At 37.9% G+C, this 27,263-nt stretch overlaps 1 protein-coding gene across 6 annotated transcripts in view; it reads right to left on the bottom strand.

Annotated features, from left to right (window-relative positions):
* Window positions 1-1,053: 1,053 nt before the first annotated feature.
* Window positions 1,054-27,263, bottom strand: part of REV1 (REV1 DNA directed polymerase) — a 62,479-nt gene continuing 36,269 nt past the window's right edge. For all 6 annotated transcript variants that reach the window (XM_086477011.1, XM_086477019.1, XM_086477027.1 and 3 more), the window contains 14 exons: window positions 26,444-26,572; window positions 25,615-25,769; window positions 23,127-23,246; window positions 20,169-20,389; window positions 18,991-19,163; window positions 14,720-14,822; window positions 12,373-12,529; window positions 11,803-12,005; window positions 10,027-10,260; window positions 5,503-5,611; window positions 4,223-4,434; window positions 3,903-4,062; window positions 2,900-3,002; window positions 1,054-1,437 (listed from right to left, as the gene is read on the bottom strand). In XM_086477011.1, the coding sequence (XP_086333137.1) occupies window positions 1,326-1,437; window positions 2,900-3,002; window positions 3,903-4,062; window positions 4,223-4,434; window positions 5,503-5,611; window positions 10,027-10,260; window positions 11,803-12,005; window positions 12,373-12,529; window positions 14,720-14,822; window positions 18,991-19,163; window positions 20,169-20,389; window positions 23,127-23,246; window positions 25,615-25,769; window positions 26,444-26,572 (2,191 nt within the window). In that variant the 3' untranslated portion in view covers window positions 1,054-1,325. The remainder of the gene's footprint in view (window positions 1,438-2,899; window positions 3,003-3,902; window positions 4,063-4,222; window positions 4,435-5,502; window positions 5,612-10,026; window positions 10,261-11,802; window positions 12,006-12,372; window positions 12,530-14,719; window positions 14,823-18,990; window positions 19,164-20,168; window positions 20,390-23,126; window positions 23,247-25,614; window positions 25,770-26,443; window positions 26,573-27,263) is intronic.

Here is a 27,263-nt window from a genome sequence, read left to right as displayed (position 1 = left end):
TCTCGCTGTACTGTTGGGAGCTGCAGCTCACCTGAGCGCAGCACCTCCTGCCCTGTGCTACTGGAGATGCTTCCAGCGAGGCTGGTGGTGCAAATCCTGCTCCAGGGCTAGCTCCAGCTTGCATTCCAGCTTTCAAATCTGCAGTCAGGTAGGTCCACACCCATCCAGGATTATGTGGGGTGCTTCTGATTTCCCTTGCCCACCCCCCTCCCCCCCCCAAGTTCTTCAGAAAATGAAAAGATTTTTCTTACCACTTGGGTTTTTTTTTTTTTTCAAGTGATCTTCGGTCTTTCCAGGCACCTCAACAGCTTTGCTTCAGCGTACTGGGCCAAACATGACTCTATGAAGCTGATGCGCCGCTGGGAAAAGCAGACTTGCCCAAAACAGCCTGTAGAGAAGCAAGCATACCCCGCCGTACCATGGACACAAAGAGACAGGGCGGTTTATTCCACTTCTGCTGCTCACTACGCCTACTGTGTTACGTTCCGTGCAGGAAATGCATGTCACAGGCCGGGTGGGGAGAACTACGGTATTTTAGAAGTGGAACACGGCTCTACCCGGAGTGGGAGCAACGCAGAGGACTGACACAGGCTTCAACAGTGCTCCACGCTAGCGACTCCCTAGCCCCTTCACAGTGCTGCTTCTGGGTAACTGTTTAAAGATCTCCATGTTTTTTCCTCCACAAGCACACCTCTCCAGAGGTGACAGTATACACAGGGACACAGAGCTCGGAGAGCACTTACGCTTCAGCTAACACCGTGCGTCCTTTGGGGAGGGGCTGGGCCACACTGGTTTCTGTCTTTGAAGGCTGAAACTGAAAATGAGCCAATATTCTCCCCTCGGCTTAAAATCTGTGATGATGTCAGCGGAGGAGAAACAAAAGGCAGCCAGGTGAAGGTACAGAAATCCCCTACACGTGTTGAGGCAGTGTCACTGTGTAAAACTGCGGCTTTAATAAAAGGGGTTAGCTATATTCAAACTGAAGCATCACAAAACAGAATCAGTACAAAAATATACATACAGTTCTTTATTAAACAACTGTAAACACTTCACTGTAAAAATCCATAAAACTTTATAAACAAACATTTTGTAAATAGATTCTATACTACAATAAAAGAATTTTAACACAATTATTTACATGCAATACTGACAAATTTGGCACTTTCTGAAAAGAAATGTACAAAACACTTTGTTGTTTAAAAAGAAATTTGAAATTATAAAAACTCAGGGCATTACTATCATGCACTTTGCAAATACCTCACAAGCACTTATGGCACAGCTAGCAGAGAGCTCCAGGCTCTCATCAAGCTCTTTTTACTACAAGTTCAGATAACTTTTAATGTGCTTCCATAAGTTTGTTGTAAAACTACCTGAACATTGTCAAGAATGAAGTCAAATGCCATATTCCAAACCGATTCCACAGATGACTGCATTAACCTGAAAGAGAAAAGGAAGAAGAGGGAGAAAAATCACCATTACAGAACCAGTCCTTTTTACAGGAAGTGCTGCTCTTCCTACTGGAAAACAAGACCGCAGCAGTTCACTACGAATGGTATTTTGATTCCATCTTGGTAAAGCCCTCTCTCTTTGAATATACCAACTCTCGCCTAATGCCACAGATTCCTTTGCCATTCAGTGGTGTCACGTCGGACGCGAGCGGTGTCCCGCCAGCTTGTGAACGTTAGCTCTCTGCAGCGGTTGCGGGGCTGCGACTGAAGCGGTGACCTCCTACCAACTCCATACAGGAGAGTCAGAAACGGCAAGCGCCTCGATCCTGATCTTTCCTTCCTCGTCCCAAGACGTACATGCTAATTTTTTCTTCCAATGAATACCAAGGGGGATTATGACATTTAAATAACAGGTTTTGGGGGCACCATATTGTGTTTATTGCTAAAAATGGAACCAAATCGTGGAGGGCCACAGAGAGCTATGAGTTACCTCTATCATTCAGCTGCTACCAGAAGGAAATTAAGGAAGTGCCCAAGGAAAACGAAGCAGCTCTGCACTCTCAAAATCCCCTTCTAGAGGACTATCACAGGAGAGCAGAGGGTTCCTACACTTAACAGCTCTGGAAGACCTAACACCAGCACCACGCGGACAACTGTGTACCATCCAGCTCCTGATTCCTTGCCCTACCCGTGTCACTGGGCTTTGCAGAGATGCACTCCCACCCGTGCAAAACTCACGCACAGGGACCAGGAACAGGACACAATGCTTTCTGAAGAGTTTTATGAAGAATTTACCATACAGCATTCACAAAACAGTTAACTGCACTGTGTGTTCTGCATTTCCTCAGGCCTAAAGACATCCCATCATACAAAAGCACAGTGAAGTTTTTACATTGCTGTAGTCATTTGGGTGTTGATTAATTATGTGAAGTAAGTATTTTCCAGATCTAAGACATGGAGAGCTGAGTTCCATAGCTAAGTATCCGTTAGTAAGCAAGTCACAAATGGACCTTGGGCCTCCTGACCCATGGGAAGAGCAATAGGAGCACAACAACTAAGTAATAAAGATGGATTTAATAGGCTGGAGGTGAGACAGGATCTGGATACAGGAGGAGAATGAAATCGGATGAAACAAAGCAAAGATCCAAGGTGCCACAAAAAATGAATGAGAACAGGACAAAGAAAAGGGACAATGCTGACAAAACCATATTCTTTGTCTAGAAACAAGACTCTGTAGCAAATGCTATTAAACGCTACTCTTATTTTTTCACAAATTACTTATTTTAACAGCCCAACTCCTTCCCCCCTGCTTTCATGTTTGGAATAAAATTTCAGCTTAAAGTATTTACACTTATCAACGGAATGTCTAATGGGCTTGTGGCCTCACATCGAAGCATGCATGTTCTAACAAAAACAGTCTAAATGTCACAAATACTATCAATTAAGCTAACCTTTTCATGTACTTAACAACCAGATCCAGCTTTTCCAAATCTTTTTCTTCTATTAGATCAGTACAATACTTCACAACCTGTAGAATGTCTTCTTCCATAGGGTCTGTAATTAAAAATTAAAAAAAAAAAAGAAGAGAGAATTTTTCTCTAAGTATACTTAGAATGTAACTATAGAATAACTGGAATATAATAGAGAGAAATTCTGTAGTGTTAGCGCATCAGCGGCCGATCTGACAATTACTGTATTCCCATACCTCCCCCCAACATCAAAGCTGTATATACAAAAGGACCGCAAGGTCCCGAAATATCTGCCTCGTAGACCTCTTCTTTTTCCTCCGTACAAATGACAGCCAAGCTAATATTAACCAAATGGAAAAGAAATAGGGATTTAGAATCCAGTGGCTGTTTTGAAACTCCTAGGAGAACAGTAATGTCCGGGGTATGAAGGATGTCACAGGTCAGACTGCCCAAGACATTAGAGCGTTGCTAATGGTCTGACATGATGTTAAAATTCAAAGCACAACCTAGCAGTGGCGTTACGCTTTTGCGTTTTATTCTAGAAATCTTTCCAGCTGTTATTTTGAAAAAAAAACCCAAACAACCCTGCATTCCTTTGCCTCTAAAATGACATCTTCATAAAAGAGGAATTCCCTTTCAATAGCTTTCATGCTAGTGGTTGTACGCGTTGGACAAAATAGGGAAAACCTCCCACACAAGTAACATCAAGGCACAAGACAAGGGCCTGACAAATGGGTTGAAGAGAGAGCAGGTAGATTTTTGTGATGTTAAGCTAGAAACGGGAGCTGGCAAAACCACAGAATAACAATGGAGTAGGAAGAATCAAGTTACTCCAAGACTGCAAGGCAGTAAGACTTCAAGATGTACTATGAAAAACATCCAGTGAAAGGAAAAGTGAAGGAAGAAGGTACAAAAAAAACCTACCAAAAAAATACTTTTCCCTGTGATACGTGCAAAATCACCACCATAGCACGACCTCCCGTACCTGAAATAGTCGTAATCCATTCTTTCAACAATGTCTTTACATCATTGAATTCAACAGCTCCAGCTAGGTTGGGTGCTTGTGGCCTAAACGAACCAGGCTGTTGTTCAGTCTGCAGAGCTGATGGGCCTGAAGAATCTGAAGTTGATGGAACGGCTTCTGGCTGTTCCAAACATAAAAGGTGACAACGCTCAGTCTGACAAACACATAGATAAGCATCCAGTAAAGAATCCAGCACAGAAAACAAGCTGCGTTTGTCAACACGGACTCAGTCTGAAGAAACAGACGCAGCTTTACCGAAAGCTGTTAAGTGTTAGAATTACCTGAGCGGCTGTTCCTTCTTGTTTCAAGAAACCATCTATTAGCTTCTGTGGGCTTCCAGATGTAGCCGGCATGTTTTTTGCAGGGCTACCAATGAGTTTGGTTTTCAAAGGACTCTGAATATTTTTTACAGGACTGACTGGATTTTTTTTCCTGATTTTTTTCTTATTTTTCATTGTTGCATGCTTCAGGTGTAGCAAAGGATTTTTTGACACTGAAAAACACAGGAATAGTCAGTAACTGACACATCTAAAAATCTAATACTTTTCCATTGAAAGGGGGACACTGTATCTTCCACAAAAATCTATGGATCAATCGGAAGAACATAACCGAGATAAAGTGACTTTAACACTCACACGCCGCTCCAGATATGGGCAATGTTTTAAGTATCTGAAAAGCACTGCGAGACACCAGTGTACTCAGAGGATACTCAACTATTCACAAGCCTTTCAATGTCAAGCGTTTCAGCGCTTGAATATGAGCAGCTGGTGAAATCCGAAGCCTACTGGACAAACTGCTGTGCCTCAGTCAGAGCACAGTCCCGCCTAGATACCTGCTAAGACTTCCCACCAGTGGTTATCATAAAAATCAGCAGCAAAAAGCCCCCAAACTGCTTTTATCATAGTTTACCAAGGAAATCGCTTTCATTCCATCATACTAATATATCTGCATTAGCCCACTGACTATGAAACCAAGGTTTGATTATAATAAGGCAGTATTTAACTGGCAATTAAACCAACGACATTTCCAACCTATTTTATGAGAAAGCACGTTCACAGGGAATTAATCTTATTTCTTTCTACTGATTATAAAAGAGAGACCTGGGTGATCAGCTCAGAGTAAAACCTTCTGACTACAGTCATATGGTGAGATGTATCATATCTCTAGTTGCCTGAAACCCATACCAGTGCTATGGGTTCCAGGGAACCATGAGAATGTTGTCTGAACATAGTTTAACTAAGATGCAATCCTTTAAATCACAAGACATATCAAGTTCAGATTCCATTCTGCAAACATACGGACACGGGTAAGTTTAGTGCCACAGTCCCCATGAATTGAATTAATTACCCACTTAAGTAAAGCTAGGCATCTGTTTGCAAAACGAGACCACAGCTGGTTGTAACTGACAGTCTGTCAAAAATAAATACAGAAATTTGATTTAACACAGCATCTTCATAGAAGCTTTAGTTCTATTTTCCAGTTTGTTATTTAGGGTTGCGTAACGGTCTTTGAATAGTAAACAACTCCTGTACAAAACTACTGTACGACTACATATACTCACCAAAAGCATTAGCAGGTTGCTGCTCTGATTGCTTTTGCCTTTGATCATATGCATCTTTCAGCTCTGCTTGCAACTCAGCAGGTAGCGCAGCAAACACCTCAGGGTCCACCTGAACAGTAACAAAAGATTCATTTGATTATTTTACCAGTGAGCAACACTGCTTGCTTTCCTCTGCATCACTCACATGAGAAAGGTATCTACATTTTATGCCAAGCAAAACTAAACGAGATATAACTGAAACACTGCAAAATATGTTGTACGTTTTCTTCCCGTACTTTAGCTTGTATAACCCATAAAATTTTCCATTTAATACCACTCTACATTTATTATTTTATAAAATCACTATTTATGGGCCTATAACACACTAACCATCTTTATTCACCTACTTTATTCACCACTATCTTTATTCACCTACTGATATACACTGCAGCTATATTAACACCACAATTAAGCCTATCTCAGAGAACACTCCCTTCCAATTTCCAAACTCAAACACTGTGACAAACAGACTTTTGTTCCTCCTTTTCTTTTGCTATTTCTATTTTCTGGAAGCTGCTGAACTCCTCAAACAAAATATCCTTGGAAATAGTCTCGCTTTTTTAAGGACAGGAAACGCAAGTCCAGCTACCTCGTATTTTGAACTAGCACAACAGGGTTTCATTTCTTTCTCCCACAGTTGTTCACCCTTTGTTTGACTGATAGAAACGCAGTCCCTTCCAACTCTCCTAGGGGCTTGAATTCTAGACAGGAAATAATTCATTGCCAATTGCCATACACACTCATACGGACAAAATAAAATTTCATGTATTATCAGTTATCTTCCCTCACTCTGTGGCTGAAGCAGCAAATTAGTGACAGGCTGGTCTTGTATTCTGAGTTTCCCAATATTATTGGACAGTGTTTTCAGCTCATAATCTGCAAAATCTAATTCAAAAAAGCAAACCTAACATTTAGAGGATTAAATCCGCCCAGTGGGAGAGTGCCTTTCATTTCAGCGGTAAAATTCAGAGATGTGCACAAACAAAACAAAATTTATTCAAAACTACTATTACTATTCTAAGGGCACAATACGATTGCTACCATTACCTGAGATACTGTATTTATTATACGTCAGTATGCACATATATTAAAAGTTACCTCTAATTTTCAATAGAGATTTGATTGGTTTTTTAAGCCAAAATACGTATGTTACGTCAGGAAGGTAGGCTGTGATATTCACACATATGATGTCTAAATTATCTAGATAATCACAGAATCACAGAACGTCAGGGGTTGGAAGGGACCTCGAAAGACCATCTACTCCAACGTCCCTGCCAGAGCAGGACCGCCTAGAGCAGGTCACCCAGGAACGCGTCCAGGCGGGTTTTGAATGTCTCCAGGGAAGGAGACTCCACAACCTCTCTGGGCAGCCCGTTCCAGTGCTCTGTCACCCTCACAGTGAAAGTTATTCCTCAAGTTAATGTGGAACCTAATAAATAATATAATAATAAAAAACATGAACATGGTTCCACAGGTAAAACTCATCAATTTAGCACAACATTTTTTTCCCATTTTTAGAACTCCATGTGCCAACACAAGTTTTTCACCACACAAAATAGGCACTAATTAAAGGAGGAAACGAGAAAAACTCTGACCTCAATTACTGCATATGTTGTGCAGAACAAAGCATTGTAGTGGAATGTAGCCAATTAAGTCCAGAGTCTTAAGTTATTTTTAAATATAAATTTTATTTAATAAAGCTATTTTAAAACGGTAAGTGTTCTCTGGTTAAGCATTCGAGAGTCAGGAATTTGAGAGGCCCTAAATTAACACTGGTTTTTGTGGACACCACTTAATGATTCATGCAGAAACAATGCAGTACGGGGAACTGGATGTTTTTGTTATCCCCCCTATCACTGCCCTCTGAAAGCGTAACATGTAAAAATCCAGTTAGAAGATCCATCAGTCAAGTTCATATGAATTCTATGTTAATTAATTTGGGGTTTGGGTAATTTACTGTACAGCCACAGTATCCTAGCGTAGCTTTCACACAGCTGTATCACATTCACATTACGGAGCACACAGCCATCAGTATTTTTGGTGTGCTGCACAAATTTCCTTAGAAGGAATCTATGCCACGTTAACACAATCTAAGAACAAGGTGCAAATTCGCCACCAGTAATTAACTCCACTACTATACATGTCATTCATTTCTGTTATCTTTACTTCTTGCATCCTATGCTTCTACAGGTCTCGGCTGCTACAGAGATACACAGCTCTTCTAAATCTTAAGATTACTCCAGCAGCTGATGGAAATGAATGCAACCCATCTAGATTCTTTTTATGGGAGAACCTTATCCAACAAAGGACATTTTCCACATGTTATCTAATGAATAAATCACTATCAGCCAATTAACTTGACACCTGGTCATAAAAACACAGTTCAGACAAAAGCAATGAAGGGTTGAAAACCAAACCTAATTAAGCTATAAAAAGATGGCAGGGCATCATCTACATTTGCTGAGTTGATGTAGCTAAAGTATTCAGTTTGGAGCGGCTTGCAGTATTTCTACACCCGAAACCTACTACTACTAAGTTCACTGCATCATTTGGAAGAAAGTAATCTTACAGGTTGGTGTGCACTCATACAATATACACTCGCACAAAGACTTTAACAATTAAAAAAAACTGGTGCCAAGTTCCATTTAGACAAAGATGATATTTTTTAATTATGTTCATGTTTGATTTTAACACAGAAAAGAATCCTCCCCTGTTCATGAACTGCTTTTAGCGTTTGGTGGTTTTTTGTTTCATTTTGTTTTGTCTTTTTTTTTGTTTTTGTTTTTGTTTTCCCTGAGCCTAAGGAAGCTATTTAACCATTTTATTCTAGGTATTAAACCTGCACCTAACCCAGAAAATGAAAGCTGTAAATCTTACATCTCTTTTTGCCAATAAAGCTAGCTGAATGGTTTTCAGGAGAAAATTTGGAGTGCAAGCATAAGGTATTCTAAAATAGATAGTATGGATATCTCCCACAAATAAATAGGAATTAGCCAATTCTTCAAACAAAAAGGCTGCTCTGCTAAGCCGACATTTTTGGATCAAGTAACAGAGTCATGGAATGCATCAGGAGATAGAGACAGGAAAACCAGTGCATCTGAGTGTGTAAATTAGGTATTTCTAAGACAACTTCAAGAAGTAATGCTGTTATAAAAAAAACATCAATCAGTTCTCAGCTACCTAATTAATAGATAAAAGCATAAACACAAACAAAATGTAATTTTTATAGAAAGCCATACGCAGTTAAAATTTACCCTGTACTGAGTGATAAAACAAGTGTGGAGGGGTGTACTTTAAAGCAGAGCATAATGTAACACACAGGTCCAAGATAAACTCTTGCCTATGAATGACTGTAACTACATAATTTAAAACAGCTGGGGGGTATGGAGAGTTCATACACTATTCGCACAGTACCTCCGCAGGGGAAAGGCAGCTTTGCAGTTCAGCAATAAAAACTGACACAACTGCTTTTGAACCAATGAACTTGAATCAAGGTGAAACAATTTTAGTAGTAGAATAGACTACGCATCTTCTAAATAACAATTACGCATTAACTACTACTTAGCGAAAACAGGTCGGAATTCCTATCTAATTTGCTCTGGATTCTTTGTCAGCTAAGCAGCATTATGCCTTAGAAACAGCAACAAATTTCTATAAACCTGATTGGGCGATACAGCTTCATTTGAGAACAGCAGTGGAGCAATGGCACAGCAAATAGAAAAATAAAAAAGCTGCTCTATTTTAAATGATGCATATGCAAGATACTGTATCTCTGGGTAACACAGTCTTTGATTCCTGCCCCCCGCCCCGCATTTGTTCAGCACCATCTTGGATTGAAGGGTGGAATATCACTAGAAGCATCATTACTGCTACCTGCTCCCCCTTCAGGCCCCTATTGTGAGAAAAAACTTTGCACTTTCCTCATCCTGGACATGCTGTATACGAGCTCATTTAAAAATTACGGAGATATGCACAATCTTTAGTCATGCCTGCCTTTCTCTGAGGAACGTGGTGTAAACAATCACATCTAGAGAAGCTAGCAGAGGCTGGCTTTACACCATCAGAACATTCACTTAAACAGAGTGAGTCTCCTGTGACTAGCTAAGCAGATTTTAGGACCGCTTCAGACTTACGGTGCAGTGTAACTCTGCTGCAATGCAGAAAAAAGGTTATTTACACACTGGAAAAAAAGCTATTTACACACTGGATTGCAAAGCAGAGTGTGAATGAGGAGGTTTTACATTGAACAACAGCAAAAACATAGGCATACTGGTGATTTATATTACATACAAATCTTTAACAAATACTATCATACGATGTTTGTGATAGATCAAGTAACATTTGAAAGCAGACTTTTTAAAGATACCAAAGGACCATAAATAATTTTAGGAAGTCACAGGTTCTAGTTAGTGCTGTCTCAAGAAAAAGCTGTTAACTCTTCTTACAGGTGGAAAGTTGATTATTGATAGCCTGCAAACATCCTACCTGCGAGAAAGCCGGCAAGGCTATTACATTAATTCCCACGTTGGTATTTGGTTCTTGGAGCTCTGGTATTTGTAAAAGCACTGTTCCAACTGGTTGTGACAGAAGTGCAGCGTTACATCCATTTATTGGCTCTTTTTTGCTATCTCCGTAACTCTCTCCTTGCTGAATGGAGTATATTTGCTCTACTTGTTCTCGGAGATCAGGCGGCAGAGCTTCAAGCACAGACTTATCTAGCTACAAATAGATACAAGCATTTAGATTTTTCTGAGGAACAGAGAACAGTGTTAATTTTGGTCCAAAGTTAGTTCTACAGTTCTTGAATACTAGAAAAAAAAAAAAAATTTAATCTGTGTATGCAAACATAATTAGGAATCTGACAGTTACACTCTGCAGCAGCAAAATGTAAAAATATCATTTAAGACTAAGTAGTTCAGTAAATACGAATGCTCAGTTTTATCTTTTCACAATGTTCAGTGTTCTCATCACAAATCATATATAAGGTATCCTCTGCAACTACCTAGCGATAAGGAAACCCAAATTCTGAGTTCAAATTAAATAGCTGATGTGTTGATATGAACACTAAATTGGTTTCTGGTACAAAGCAGTAATTAATTTCTTTCTTTATATAGATCTGCTTATACGTAAAATACCTACAGAACTCAGTGCAGCTTGCTCATAGCAGACCCTTCTAACAGACCTCTGCTTGAATAACATGTGGGGTGGAAATAAGGAGGCTCTTCCTTTGCTAAAACACACAAAAAAACCCCCAAACCCACAGAAATATTTTACTTAAATAAAGATTATCCTCCTCTCATCTAAAAGGTGATATCCTGTACAAATGTTAAGTGTGCATCTTAGCTTCAATATTATTTGAAGAAAATCTGAAAAAACACAGGAAGATAAATAATTAAATCTAAATACAAGTTTGACATTCTTTTAGGCAGAAACTTAGAGCACAGCAGTTGTAAAAGTATATGAGGTAGTGTGAGACTAGTTGCTGTTCAGTTCCTTCTCACTGACTAAAGCTTGAAGACAGATTTATCGTGAAATTTAAAAGACTGGTATAAAATATATGACTAAGAAATTGCGTGGAGAAGACTACCTGTTTATCATTTATCGGCATCTGTGGCAAAGAATATTGCTGCCATAGAGAGGGATGGAAAACATTTAAAAGTTGTCTTCATGCAAAGGACACAAAGTACTTGTCAAAATTCTTCTTGAGCCACTCATCAGTGATTCAGCTAATCAGAAATAATTTCGAAGAGCTAACTTAAGAAAAGGGAATTTACAAATCTGCATCATATCATAATTATACAAACATTCAGCACTAACTATAGAATGTGTTTGATTTCTCTGATGGAAGTTTTCCTAAAGTTTATTGCATTTTTTTTGTAATTAGACTCTGGGCTTTGGTTGTGAAAGGTGGAAGGTGCTGGTTTTCAACATTTCATCCTGGGCATCTTTTCCATTCCTGTTCCATTGCAATCCTTTGGCAAGTTATGGGAAGGGAAAAAGAATCGGAAAATTAAATTTCTTTCCTTTGAACAAGTAGTATCTTTTTTGAGTTCGCCTACAAATGACTGATTTTAAAAGAATCCCTTTATTAAGGCAAAATAGTTTTGCATGAATAACAGTTTCTTACTGTGCATCGTACTCTACTAGATCTCTTTTTATTTAAAAAAAGCATAATGCAACTTTTTTTGCTCTATCCAAATAAGACAAACAATCCCAAGTTATTACAACAGACTGCAGATGTTTTCTATTCTCAGGTTTTACCTGGGAAGCAGATGGAACCTCAATACTCAAATTAAGCCTGGATTTTACGCTGATGGGAGGATGCACGCCATTCCATTTGACAGCAGGTTCAGTGTTGTTAACATTAGAATTGAGACCAGATGCGAGATGGGTACCACGAGATGGAAGACAAGTGCAAGTTCTTGAATCAGAAGATATTTCAAGGTCCATAGCAGCCACAAATACTATACATAGAAAAACAAAATAGAGAATGATCACCTAATAGTTAAATATACTCTGAAGATTCAAGATACAGTGAAGCTAACTTCCAGTTTTCTTTGATAAATATTTTATACAATATATAGCATAATTATAACATTTTTATTTCAAAGTATCCTTTGTTACCATTAACTTTTTAAAAAGACTGGAATAATCCTATACAAAGTTTTATTTGTAGCATTTTCATTTGTAGCAGCAAAACTTGCTCTCAAAGAGTTGATGTGAAATAATTTGTCCTGGTATAATATTGAATAAGTATTCCAAAAGGTCATCTACATTGGAGCCCTTCAGAACTGATCATTACCACACATGCAAAGTGCAAAGCTTACTGACCTTCCTTATGTTCTTCTTCTGAGCACTTTTTTGTTTTCTGAACATGAAAAAGATCAATAACTGAATGCGATCCACCAGGTAAGTGTCCAGATTGCACTGTTGAGTGAGCCGAAGTAGTTTTACTGATGGGAACTAGCTGCTGTACCTGAATTCCAACCTAAATCCAAAACATTAATACATTCATTTTATGAAGTTTAAAAACAAAATTAAAAAAAAAAATCTGTACTGCTTTCATAATAGCATTGCCTTCTCTGAAATTGGCTGCCTGTTCTGGACGGGGAAGAGAACAAATAAAAGTATGTTGAAATACACATAAATAGCCACTAAAAACATCCCAAATAAATCCCAGGATTATCCGCCACAATCCAACAACTAAGAAATTACAAAGATAATACCATCTTAACTTCTCTGATATAGAAAAGTGCTGTCAATGGGGTCATGAAACAACGTGTTTATTATGAAATTTCTTAGACACTAACAAATATAGAAGCAATGACTAGAAAGTAATTAAATCTGGCTACCCATACACGAAAGGAATGGTTTTCCTGAGGACAATCTGTACTAAATTTATCACTTCAGTCTACAAATGAGAAAAAACTTGTTCTTTCACTTCCAAACATGGATCTCGCAAAGTCTCAACGGATGAAAGTACTTTGGTGAAAGCAGTCGCTATCAAGTGCTCCTCATTTTGAAAGACATCCTCACTTTTCATTAACTTTTAAATACCAAATCAACAGAGGTTCAAAAACTGTGTCCAACTAAGAACGCACTGGTACATTGTGCAAGTTTACTGCTAATCCTCCATAATTATTAAGAAAAAACACAACACTTTAAAAAAGTTGTATATAGGACTCAAAGCGTGAAGGAGTTAGTGTACTTATTTCCACCAGGTGCTCTTCTATAATTACATAGCAAGGATTTTGTTGGTTAGTAGTTACTAAATAATTGTTAATAGTTATTACAGCTATTAAAACATCATTGTAAAAAGTTTTTCTTTGCACTTCTACCTATTTGCTTTGACATATTTCTAGATTTGAGTTCTAGGACTTAAAAGAAGCCTTTGTAATACTGTGTTCACTGTGCTGTAGAACAACTTTGCCTTGGGTTTTTTTGCTTTTTAGGACAAGTGTTTTGAGTTAAAGTATTATGTGAAGTCTATAGGACAAGTGGATTCATATGCTCAATGGGAATGAACAGTAAAGGTATCACTTTAGGACCTTTTCTAGATATTGAGAGTAAAAGGACACTTTAAAGGATGACTCACTTCATGTATAAGCAAAGCTTACGGTGACTAGCTCTAATACAGACATATACATTTGAGGTGTCTGAAGTCAGTTGAAAGGAATACCACCAAGGGACCTTGGATATATCTGCACTTTATGAAACAATCTAGAACTGAATGGCCTCTCCTGAACCAAAGGGAACCACCTGCTCAGAAGTATCACATTGTTTTGCAGAACAACTTGTGCAACACCCACAGGATACTAACTTTAAAGAAGTATCCTCTAAAACAAGGGCTAAAAAAATCAAGCGAAATAGAACAATGTAAAAAGCCAAAGACAGCAAAGGAGACAGACAAGAAACTAGAAAAAGACGAGGAGAGGATGATAAATATTTCCTCCACTCCAAGAAGAAACCCAAGCCATGGAGCTGACTTTGCAAGGCAACACTGTGAATCAAAACCCTACTTCTACATCTAACTGACCAATAAATGCAGGTTTGTTTTAGAAAGCCTCTGAGCTCCGTGGTAACAAATAGATGACGCCAAAATAGTCTTATCAAGGGTTCACATTGCTATGACAAAACCACTGAGATGAGCAAGAGTGTTCTAAAATAAACCATGATTCAAAAGAGCCAGCAATTCACCTACAAACAAAGGCCAAACCAGGGCTTGGTAACTTTTCTGGCTATAAGACTTGCAGTATAGAGCAAAAACTCCTCTGATCTGTATCACTGATTGGCATTACAAGCATTATTTATATTAGTTACTTAACTAGTAACTGCAAAAGTTTTCAGAAAATTCTAAGACAAAATAAAATTTACACATACTAATAGAACTGTAGAAGATACAGTCTCACTTTGTTACCTCAGGCTGTTTTAAATTGTGGATTAATCCATACCACAATAAAATTTTCTCTTTTTTTACATTTATGGCTTTGTAACCATGTTTTTCAAAGGTAAATATACAAAACACAGTATGATTGCATAGCCTGATCTACAAAGCTTTGTATTATCTACACTTTTGCTTAAGTTTGGGTATTGTCTACCCTGGAGAACTGAAAATTTATGAAAGACAACAAAGGACGGCTGATAAAGAGACTAAACTTCAGTTTTCCCATTAACTCACCCCTCGCATATCTGATATGTTCAGTTTCATTGTGTGAAACATGTTTAGAGTTTCTTTCCCAATCACTTTTGCACTGTCTGTTGCATGGTCTAGAGTCACAGTCCTACAAAGAATAAAAAAGTACGGTTAAAGAAGAAACTTTCACAAATCCTAAAGACAACAATTCTGTATTTATTCCAGAGAGGACCTCAAAGAAAGACAGCATAATTTCTTGGCATACAGAAACTTAACACTGTTTTTTTTTGTTCTGTGGTTTCTTTTTCAAGGTTATTAGAACTAAGCATGTTTTACAGAAGAAAAAAGCAGGTTACTTTCTAATTCTCACTGTGCGATCCACACGTTAAATTGTCAAATATAACATACATTTATATACATACTATCTACTGAAGCCAGACAAAAACGTTTCACTTTACAGTACTCATAGAAATGCACTTGTGCACTATCCTTCACTCAAGCTTGGTTCATAAAGAGTTTGCGCAGTATTATTTCAGTTGTCAATTGTCAAATGTCTAAAGCAAGAGATTCAGAAGAAACTCTGAGGGAGAAGCAGATACAGGCACACGCACGTGGATTTCAAACAACAAAGAACTTGGATTAATGGTAAGGAACTTTAAACAACATTCCAAATACGCACCCTACACTGCGGGAAATTTTCTGCAACAACTCTCAAAAAACGACCTGGTTTGAGTTTCACAAAATGCCACCCAAGAGCTTGGCAGAGCAGTAGTAGTGCTTGGTATAGTTCCGAATTCCCTAATGGCCTAACATTTGAGACAAATAGGGACAGAATTTCAGGTGGCTAATCAAACATATGTGAGTGATGTAAAGTCTTCTCACAAAGGTAACTGATGCAGTTTTAACTCTGATGGAGTGGGCTCTACAGACAAAAGGAAGTTCCTCCTTGGTGTTTTGACAGGGTGCCAAAAACAATTTACTAAACACTTTGATGGTATGTCTCTAAATTTTACTCTACTTTTGAATCTGTCAGAAACCACCACGAACAGCCAAGTGATCTCCAGAAAAGTCTGGTCCTGCCAAAATGAAAAAACCTTCCTGCTATGAATGATATGAAGACTTCCCTGAGCCTTACATATTAACATTTTTAAGAAAAACAATATCTTTATCACCATTAAGATGCAACTCTGCAAAATACTAGGAAGAAATGCAGGATGGGTCTAAAGGGACACATAATTTTGGAAGAATATTTTACAAAGGTCTACACTATACTATCAAGACTTGGTATCAATGACACAGTAAAAACACCATTAACGTCTCAGAAGTTCAATTTGACTTTAAGCGCGTCTGTGAGCCTGAATCCTTTGTAGGACTATGATTATCATTCTAGGGAATCTTTACCTGTAGAACGAGAAAGTATAGCAACTCACTGACCTGTGAGGTGAGGGGTCAAGAAATGGGTCATGAGCTACAGCTACAGAGAAAATCTTAAACTGAAGAAACTGGTCACTTTTAGCTCCAGTAAATAATCCCAACTGTTGGAACTATGCTGTACATAGGGAAAGCACACTTGAGGGAACATCGCCCTGAGATTCTTATCCAGCTGCCTGGATGCAACTTCCAGAGTTTACCCTGCTGCTGCTAAAAAGCCTTTCACTGGACTGAACACAAATGCTTAACAAAGACAGGAATACAGCACCTGTATCATCAAATAGCATAATTGGGATTGACTGGGATTGCCAAATTCATTAGTAAAGACAGAAGCAGAAACAAGAGACACTACCAAATGAGATCCTGGCATGAGAACTGCTTCAGCTATGTCTGAACAACTTAGTATCCTTGAGTGCCCCCTCATCTTACCTTAATGAAGGCTTTATGAATCAGGAAAAATTCAGGGCACGTGTATTAGTATGCCTGACCACAGAAATGAGGTCCAAAGCATTGACCTGTTGAGGAGAAAGCAGTCTGGCACTAGTTTCAATAAAGAAGGAATAAAGCTCTATCTCAACACACCATCAATCCTAAAAGTACATTCTTAGACCGTTAAAAGAGTAAATATTCAGCTCAAAGGATAGCCACAAGACAAAAGAACACACTGACTGATTTTCTTCTCGATATATCAATCCCAAAAGGTGAGGAGCTTCTGATAGCGGAAGGTGAATTTTGTAGTTTCAGTTTTTAATACAACTGAATTGATGTCACAAGCTCACAAGTATGAGACAGGCTCTATGCAACAGGTCCTACTGTTGAGCTCTAACCTACTGAAAGGACTCCCCCACCTCTTCTGTTATCAGCAATCCTGAGCAAATGACCCTTCAGTTCAGGAGTGATGCATCTGTTGAAACAACCTGAGATGGAGGGAAAAGTGGAAAAGACCTATCTTCGAAGATGCCAAATGCACCCTCACACAAAAGTCAGGATCAACCCTTCACCTAAGGAACAACTGCTTTGATACAGAAGTGTCTGCCTCAAGAATAAACTCGTATTTAGAAGGTTCTGAGGCAATCTTGTATGAAAAAGCACATAAGTACATGATGCTCTATGCCTAAATTTTATTCTTGTGTTTTCAGTATGCAAGCATATAAATAAATTTGAGATTGAAAAATCTTTAGTCAACATCATCCAGTTGAACAATAGGAAACAAAGAAGAATCAGAAATAAATAACTGGTAAAAGCATTGCTGGTGGAAGCTGAAGGTTCTTTGACAATGACCTACGAACCCACTACCCAGGCAGAGTAACTGGGTTATTCCATTTCAGCAGGGATGGGCAGCCACCACAAGTAGCATCTCAATGAGATAAACAGTGCTGCAGTGAGATCAAGCAGAAAGAGACTTTATTAAGTTGATAAAGAAAACAAAGGCACTTCTGATGAGGAATTTAGGACTATATGAAAAAATGTAACCACGAAGGTCAAGAGACATGAACAAGCTGCCTTCCTGAACAGCTGAAACATGGGACGTTGTCTCTGGCCTTGAGATTTTGAGATTAGATTTTCTTAGCTCCACTTTGGATCTTCATCGTCTTTTCTCTTCTAGGACCAAAAAAATTTCTCTGCAGACTTATTCGTGAAACAACAGGAAAGACAGATTTCACGCAAAGAAATTTGTCTGTACTAAGACGGACAACTGCAGTCCAAGATGTCTGATGTCAGCTCCAACCTTCAGAATCCAAAGTAGTTCTTTCAGTCTTCTGCAGCAAGTAGTTCTGCATGTGTTCTGGACTTGAAGGAGAACAGCACTGATCAGGCATCCTTCTTGACAAGTACAAAGGCAATTTTCTTTGAGAGCCGATTCGGACTGTCACAATCGGCATGGGACCAACAACCTACCACGGAACAGCAGAAAAACCCCAAGAAAAAGGAAAGTACCCAACACTACACAGCTCAGGGAGAGGAAACAGTTTACAGCAGCAGAACACTTCAACTCAGGCGGTCACTGAAAGAAATAAAAATGCTGCTGCATGTGTGTCATAGCGCACGATGTAAATACGTCTTCTACAAGTATGCAAAAAGAAAACCAGCTTCAATATTGAGCAAGCCAGAGAAAATTACACCATCAAGATACATGTACATATGTATGATTGTTTGAGGACAAACCCTTTAAAAGATCAAATGCTTTTATTAGCTAGTATTTCATAAGACTATCATCAAATTAAGAGCAACCTTAAACTACAGATTATTAAAGTCAAAAAGGAAGAGAAAAAAATGTACCACCCTACCAACAAAATGGATAGTCACAATAATTCATTGAAAATATTTCACTGAATCACTTCAATTTTTAAGTAGCATCCACAGATATGAAAGAGTACATTCTCTCAAGAAAGCAATTTCAAACCACAAAAGAATGCACTTGTGGAGTCGGATTCCTTCTGTCCCATTCCTGCTTCCTCTGAAAACCACAAACTGTTTCTTCTACGCCCTAAAACTTTTCAACTTCTGATATATTTTCTTTTCCCCCCATTTTTCTCTTTGAAGCAACTCAAAGGCAAATGATGACTCTTAAAATTGTTCTCTCTTTCCGATTCAGACACCTTAACCTCTTCCTTTTTTCTCCTCCCAATATGTCGTGTTTTTTATCACTGGGGGAGTTACATTTCACGCTGATGACCAGAGATCACATACGTACAACTCAAACACAAAGGACTTTTGATAATAATATTCCACTTCTGATTTTGGTGCAGGTTTGATATGTAGAAAAAGAGGTACCAAGCACGTTAAAATTTCTGTCCTGTCTTCCTCTAAGTTTTGGTGCTCAACATCCTGCAGGAGCGTGCTCATGCCTAATGCTGACCGTTCCTTTTTCCACGCATAGTTACCTGGCAATATTATCACAGATTCCATGACCTCCATATTTTGCAGGCTCCACTGGTGCCCCAGCCTTTCTGACCATAATTTTGAGGGTCAACCGTTTACCCTTCATACCAGCAGCTTCAAGTCTACGTTGGATTTCTTCTGAGAGGCTCAGAAGGAAAGCTTCTGCTTCCTTAGGCTGAAGGGGAAAAACAACATGTTTAGATAATTAACAGTTTTCAAATACTGAAGGTAAATCATCACGGGTTAATGCAATCTAGATTGTGTAAACTGAAAACAGCAAGCTGACTCACAGGCAATTGTGGTCTTTAACTTCAAGCGTTTTGTTTACACTGTAGGTCACTGAAGTTAGGCGAGATGGTAGATTCCTACCCTAATGCTGAAATAAGCAGGAAATACTAAGTCCTTTTGGGAATAAGTCTTTAAAAAAATTTATTTAGAAACTCCAACATAGAATTCCAAGTCTGACTTCAACCACACACCTGGAAGATGAAGAGTGGAGTGCTTTTAAGGAAAATCTTTTTCACCATGAGGAAAGTCAAGCAGTGGAACACATCGCTCAAAGAAGTTGCAGTCTTTGTTCTTGAAAGTTTCCACCACCAGACTAGATGAAGTCCTGAGCAACTTGTCTCATTTCATAGCTTCCCCCGCTTTCAGCAAAAGGCTGGACTACACAACATCATGAGGTCCCTCCCAACCTGCTTTTTCTAAAATGCTTAAGCTCTCAACAAAGAGCTGAGGTTTTTCCTTTAACACAATTTTGTCACCACCCCCCCCCCCCCCCCCCCCCCAACAATATTGGTAACAAGTCTAATAAAAATGTTATACTGGAGCAGCTGGTGATGGTTTCAGGCCCTGGCGACTTTGACTAATCAGCATTTAAATGAAAGAGAATGCTAGGTGCTGACAAACCTACTGCAGTTCTCTCTTTCTGTACCAGACTTGTAAAACGAATGCAGAATAGCCAGCTAATTTTGTGCAAGCTTCTTTGCAGTCCAATACTTTTGCAGTTTCTCCTCCCATTTTATTGTTCGGTCTCCTACTTCTTCATTTTCCTCATTCCTATTTGGTGGCTAAAATGGTGCTCTAACAGATCAAAGTGTAAGTGAAAATAATCAGAATATGAGAAAATTCTTCTACAGCTGAAAGAAGGCGCTGCAGAAAAGAGAGTAAGTGAATTTACCTGTGTAAACCTTATTCCATAGTTGATTTCTGCTGAAACAGATTTCCTTTCTTTTTCTGTACGAACAGGTCGATCATCCAAACCACGACAAAATCTGTAGAGCATTTGTCCTGTCTTTGGACCAAATTCTTTTTGCAGTTTTGACATCGAAGCACATTGCAGATCTCCACAGGTTTTAATTCCCAAAGAAGCCAGCTTAGATTCCATTGTCCTGCCAACTCCTAACGACAAAGCAATTAGTTCTGTTAATTCCACAGAATTCAGAGCCAGTCAGGTTTTGAACAAATAAAATTTGTCTTTTCAAACCTACACTAGGTCATATCAAATTAAAAAATAAATATACACCATAAAAAATAAATTCCACTCAATAAAACATGGTTCAAATGGAAACTTTTGCTGTCTTCATCTGTATTTCTTTGATCTGTTTTATGTTATTTTGTTTAAGATGTCATTCTGCAGCATGTTTCTTTATTTCTGGGTATAATGTGAATGACTCCTGCTTGCAAATCTTCCTGACAAAGTACTGCCTGTTACAGAGTATATAGCTCTGAACACCACAACACTCAGTCCAAAAAGAGTGTCCAACATGTAGTATGTTTTGCCATCACATACACGCGATTTAATCTAAAAGAAAACCAACAAATTTTTGAGTACTGTTCCACTGCTTCCTAGGTAGAAAAATAGTATTTCAATCAGAAGTGATAGCATACCTGTATCACTTGTGCTTTGAATTACCAAGCACTGGAAATTGTAGGTATCCATGGCAACAGCACATATGTAAGTGTGATAAACTCAAGTACATTTCTGGGTTTTGGAGAGGTGGCCTGTTACTTCTGAAAAATATTAGTCCTATGAGTTTAAACTCCCAAAGTCAGCGAAAGTTAGAAATCTCAGGAACTCAGCTTCTATCTTTCGTGATTTGTTTCTTTGGCTAGGTGGCATTACTGACACAAACACTAAAAATTTTTTACTATGAACATGCAAGCGAATTCTGAAAACTTTAAAATATTCAAGTCAAAGCACAGAACTACATGAATAATTTTCTGGATGAAAAGGATTTCCTATAAGTTATGGGAGAGACACATGATGCTGTGCTGTAATCTATGTTTGGCCATGGAAGGGGATACATAAAAAGAATTTCTGGTAAACCTGCACTTGTCTATTATGTATGCTATTCTTACCACTTTTCCAACTCAGTGTCTATCGCTTCCTATTTTTTGCTTCCCTTCTCTTTTGATTTCTTAAACAGAGAAAATACTATATTGAACATTTAACACTAAATATGCACGTACACCCGCAGGCTGAGCTCAGCTGACCACTAACTTAACAAAGCATAAATGAGTGCTTACTCAGCACTTTTTGCACTATGTCTGTGTCATGTTATACTACAGTATTGAATAACAATATCATACAGAGTTATATGCCAGGAACCACTTTAGCTTACAAGTCTTTGAAGTATTTCCCTGGAACAACACAAAAATATAATAAAGCCTGTTTTCTTATAGCTGTATTCCGTACGTCCTTACTGTCTATCAGTCTCCCAGCAAAGTAACTCTGGTTCCCTGCCACCTCTCTGTGAATCCCACTATCCCTAAAACCTGTGGGCCAGAAATGGTTTTTTCCTCTCCTCCTTGGGGAGCTTCCTCCTTGGTCTTCTCTATGTCCACAGACATCCCGCTCAATTGCTCCAGTTTTCCCTTACTGAAATATCCTTCTCTCTCCTACCTGACCAAGGAATGCAGGACAGAAAACATGCACTCTGGCTATACATACGATGACTGGGAACAACTGCCAAAATGTACAATAGTTGAATTTTGCCTGCCTGTCCCTCAAAGGATGTACTCATTTGGATCACTCTCCTCTGTCAAGCCGTCTGCTTTCACAAAACTTGTGGAACATTATGTCATTAGAACTTCTATCTCTCAGTAAGATTTGGTTGAAATTGCCAAACAGTTCATACAATTATTAGTACTGTCATACTTGCAAATTATAAATGATAATCATTGTCACAATAATTTCTTCAGAAAAGTAGGCAAAAACCAGTTGGAATTTGACAAACCTGTTATTGTTCTTTAAACCAATCAACACATTCTGTCACGGTTTGCAGTACCAGTGGCTAAATAAAGATCCTTACACCTGTGTAACAAATGCCTAACGTGTTATTTTCTAGGTCTACCAGAATCAAAAACTGTGTATAGCTGGATGCAGAGCTTAACAGTGGTAATACTCCCACAGTAGCCTTACTTTCCACCTTCCTCCGTATTTATCAGCCACATTCTAATCCAGCTCATGTTGCAGGCAGAAACATTTCTCTAGTTTGGTAACATTCTCCCCTGCCAAATTTTATTTCTTGATTTTCCTTCTGTCCTTATTCTTTTTGAAATATCTCAGAGTTTCTTAGATGCAGCAGAGATTAAACAAACTCCCTCTCCTCTCCTTTTTTCCCCTTCATATACTCTCTGTTTCATTATGGCATCTGAGCTATTTTTTCCAACTCCTGACTTCATATACTCCTTTTTAGAAAGAATACTCTCTTGCGCTAGCTTTCAGTTCTAAGCAAACCCTGCTTCTCTCAGTTATAAGTACATAATGTTACTCCTTTTATTACATGCACTGTGATACAGCAAGCCAGCACTCACTCAAAATGACTCATCTAAATAATTTTGATAAAGAATATAAGGTTGCACAACACACTAAATTCTGAGCTTCTTCCATAGACCATGCTGTGTGTACCTGTGAAATTCTTTACTAAAAACAGATGCTTCTCAAAGATATAACAAGGTCATAGAGATTCTTTTCAAAATTTTCAGAAATCAGTATATCTTCTTTTTTTGGATCATAACCATGGAATAACATCTAATCTTGTTTCATCTAGAGTACAATTCACAGCTGAAACTCTTTTAATATCAGGAGGCAAAATGTCCTCTAAAAAAAAAAACCAACCAAAAAAAGGAGTACCTGGAAGACTGGTAACAAGTTGCCCTCTAATAAAGTCATCTACTTCTTCAGGTTTTAAGTGATACTGTCCATCTGGTTTTGCTTTACGAGTTGCCATTCTGGCCAGCAGAATATTGGAACCTGTAAAAACAACAAATTAAAGTACGTCTGTGGTAACTTTTGTCTTCTCAAGTAGAATGCCGCAGTTCAACAGTCAAGGAAAAAATGCAGGAAGTACAGTCAAATTCTTTAGCTGTTACAGAGAATTTAATGAAATATATTCATACATATCTGCAGTATCTACTTCCAAATTAGCAGCTAGCAGTATTTGTGACTACAGCAGTGCAACTGTAGTGGTAACTGCAAAGTTAAAACCAACCAACCAAAAAACCACCAGAAAACCCAAAAGAACCAACAAGTGCAGGAGACTTCACTAAGAACATTGAACTTATTTGTCTTGGTTATGTTCTATACATGTGGAGGTAAAGATAAGCAGTGAAGTGCAAATGGCTAACACTGCAGAACTTAAAACAATCCACTGTGGTCGATGTAAATAATATGTGACAATTCTATCAAGTATATTATATGTGAAATACTGGAATTAAGCTGTATTTGGGGCTGAGTACTCTACAAAAATCCAATTACTTTATTCAATTATTTCATGCACTTATGAAGTGTGGGGGGAACAAGACCTATTTCAGCACTTTTTCTTTCTGGTTTATAGGCTTATTCATGCCCAGCCAGTAAGATCCCTGAAATGATAGCCACATTCATTGCTGCCATTCAAACACCCTGTTCTAAGATAAAGCAAACTAATAAAAGGCCAGGGAAATTCACAACTCGCAGCACTGTGTGTTACTATTGCTCTTCTCCTCCCACCTATGTTCACATGCTTTTTGTCTATTCTAAAATTTCAGTCAGTAAGAACAGTAACAAAGTTTTATGTGCAGTGTTTCCCTGAGAGGCTGAATTGATGAAACAATTAATGACAGGATTCCTCATTCAATTTCCTATTTAACTTTGGGGATCCATGTTTTGTCTATAGAGTACTGAAGACTTCTGATCCCCTTATCTATCAGACATACCAACATAAGCTCTAATACCATGGAATCCCAGCGATTTACCTTCTGGAACGTATTATTCCTACAATGCTGAAGTAAAGTAGGAAAAAACTAATACCTCACTTAACAAATGAGAAACCAAGATACAGGATGTTTATACATGAGTGTTTAATCTTTCACTACCATTGTTTAAATCAGTTTAGTTTAGCCACTGAAATCTCTGGGGTAAAAATTAAATTTATTCAACTGACACAAGGATGTCCTTGTTTAATTTATCTCTAATCAGACAACAGCGCTGAGAGGAGATTTCAATAGTATAACAGTATCTTCAAATTTACATTTTATTATATTGGCACAACTTCCCCATTGGGTAACATACAAATTACTTACACAAGATGTATGTTTCTGACAGGCCATGTTTTTGAAATGAGGTCCCTACGTTCATGTAATAGTGGAATTGTTTCCTCTGATTTATTTATTTAATAAGGAATTATGAGTGAAGAGACAAAGTCTTTGTCGTGTACCTACCATATGAATTTCTAGAAAGCATACCAAAACTATTTTCCAATATCTCATACAAATTGATTACTAGGAAAAAAAAATTTGCTCATAGGTATTTTTCTCTTTCAATCTGTAAAAGAATCGATCAGATTAGAAAACAGTGCTTTAAAAACTAATTCTGCTCTTTCTATAGAAAAAACCCCAACACATTAAATAAGCATATAAAAGAGATTACAAATGTGTTTCAAGTCAAAACAAGACACAAACAGGAATCTAGGGAATTACAGTCTCTGCATTATGATATCGTAAGAAATAAAGTAAGAATTCTGCTTACAGTAATGAATTTCAGCTTGTCTCACACGTGGATTTCACACACTTATATACACTCAGTATATTTATTTACAGATACTCAACTCTAGTATTAATTAGGGACAAAAAGAAGGAAAAAGGAAGGGGCCAAGTGAAAAGATATCACAGAAGTCTTTTCAGATGTGCGATTTCATACACAAAACCTACACTACAAATCACACAATGCTTTGCTTTCAATAACTTCTAATAATTAGGCTAAATCATGCCACCCCATAAACTCTCACTGCTGTCTCTGATAAGGAAAAGAATATGTGCTCATTTTTCTGTTTACTGGAAAAATACAGTAGCATTTCATAAAAATGAATGTTAAGAAATTGTTCTATGATTCTATGAATATCATACAGATGGAATTTTAGCATACTGTTCAGATAACAAAGTGAAACCAATTTTATAAAATTTTGCTTAAAACTTTCCACTTACCAAGATTTTCTTGAATTTTTATTTACACTAATTTAATGTAAATGGCAATATATTCCATATCACACAAACACTCAAGAGTTTTAGCAATCCCTCATAGCCTTGATACACCTAACAACAGCAGGCACTGCTTGTAAACAGAAATGAAAGAACGTACTTACCCATTCCAACAGAAGCAGCACATTTAGTTTGGGCTTTGATTTCGGTGCGGATAGCATTTGCAAGTTCATCGGGAGTCAGTCTGGTCTCTGTAAGGATTTCAGTGATATCTACTAGTGCTTCATCACAACTGACTGCTTCGATGTTATGAGTATAGCTATCAACACAAAGTAAAGGAGGTGAAACACCAGCAACAGCTCACCATCTGTTAAAACAAATATGTAGCAAATAAAGTCTTCCTTTTGTGGTGGCATTTCCCTGCTTATTTTGCAGCACACATCACTTAAGTATTAAAAAAGTTAAACCAGCAAATTACAGTAATGCTACTAATGTAGGAGTAATTTCAGCATGCATCATGTTTTTAAAGGAAGTGCTGGAGGAGGAGTTGAATACTTCTTTTTAATTGACAATAACAAATTTCCAGTTTTGTTCAAGTGCATTTTAAACCAGAAAGTAGTTTCTAATAGATGTTATTCCAATAATCCATTCTTAAGTTACTCAAAAAAAGTCTTAGAAAAATCTCACTACTAATCAGGGATCTGCTTCTCATAGTGTAATCAGTAAAAAATGTAACAATGACTTCTTCGGAAGTCAGATATTGACTGGTTTACAGGATTTGGCTTCAAGATAAAAAAATGCTCAGAAGCAGCACAGTGCTCAAAATAACAAAAATACTACAAAATGAAGATTTCAAATAGGAATGGCTTTACTGAAGCTGAAGAGTAACATGGAGATGAAAATACTAAATCAAATAATGGCATTCAGCAGCAGCGAATAATGTCTGCTTGCTAACCTTACCGTGAAAGATCGCGTAAACAAACAGCACGTTACCTTGCTAGTATTTCATATACTGTCCGTGCAACTTCTTTGTACGCATCAAAATCATATGAAACTGCTTGAAGATTTGGACACAGCTTTTTTGCTTGGCCAAAAAACATTCCATTCTTTATGCCGACTTGTCTAAAAAAAAAGTAATAAAAGGTACCCAAATAAACACAGTACCAACTTTTCCACAAATTAATATACGGTATTTCCAAATGAAGTATTTGTATTCTCCCACAAAAACGAATTCTCAATAAAAAGGAATTTAGCCCACACACTAGCAATATAATAGGCAAGAAAAATAACTGCAAATAGAGTATTTGAATCAGCTGGATAATATCCAGGCATGCAGCATGGACAGCCTGCCTTTGGGAACGCGCTTAAGACAAAGTTTCCAGAAAGCACTGCTTGCTATCTTCCATTTCAAATTAAAACCATGCACATACTACAGTGACTAAGGTAACTGGACCTTGTATTCCACTGTGCAAGCTTACAAAATTATGTTCCCGTAACAAATAAAACTCTAACTTTTTGATATAAACCTGCCTATCCTAGCATGCTTGAGAAAGGTTCCAATGAAAGAATAATTTCTGAAGTATTATTTCCATCAGGAAAGAAAATCGTATTTCCAACACTGTGCTTATAACAAGTTGTTTCATACTCTGAACATTTAGGTTACTGGGGATACTCAACATAAACAGTGCAAGAAACGGTTTTAAGTTAAGTAATCACACTTACTATCTGATTTATTACTGTCTGGATATTAGGAAGAATTTCTTTACTGAAAGAGTTGTCAAGCATGGGAACAGGCTGCCCAGGGAGGTGGTGG

The sequence above is a fragment of the Leptosomus discolor genome, chromosome 1 (genome assembly GCF_034619465.1).
Source record: "Leptosomus discolor isolate bLepDis1 chromosome 1, bLepDis1.hap2, whole genome shotgun sequence".
NCBI lineage: Eukaryota > Metazoa > Chordata > Aves > Leptosomiformes > Leptosomidae > Leptosomus > Leptosomus discolor.
Note: the sequence above shows the minus strand (reverse complement) of the source record. Positions and strands in the feature narration are given on the sequence as shown.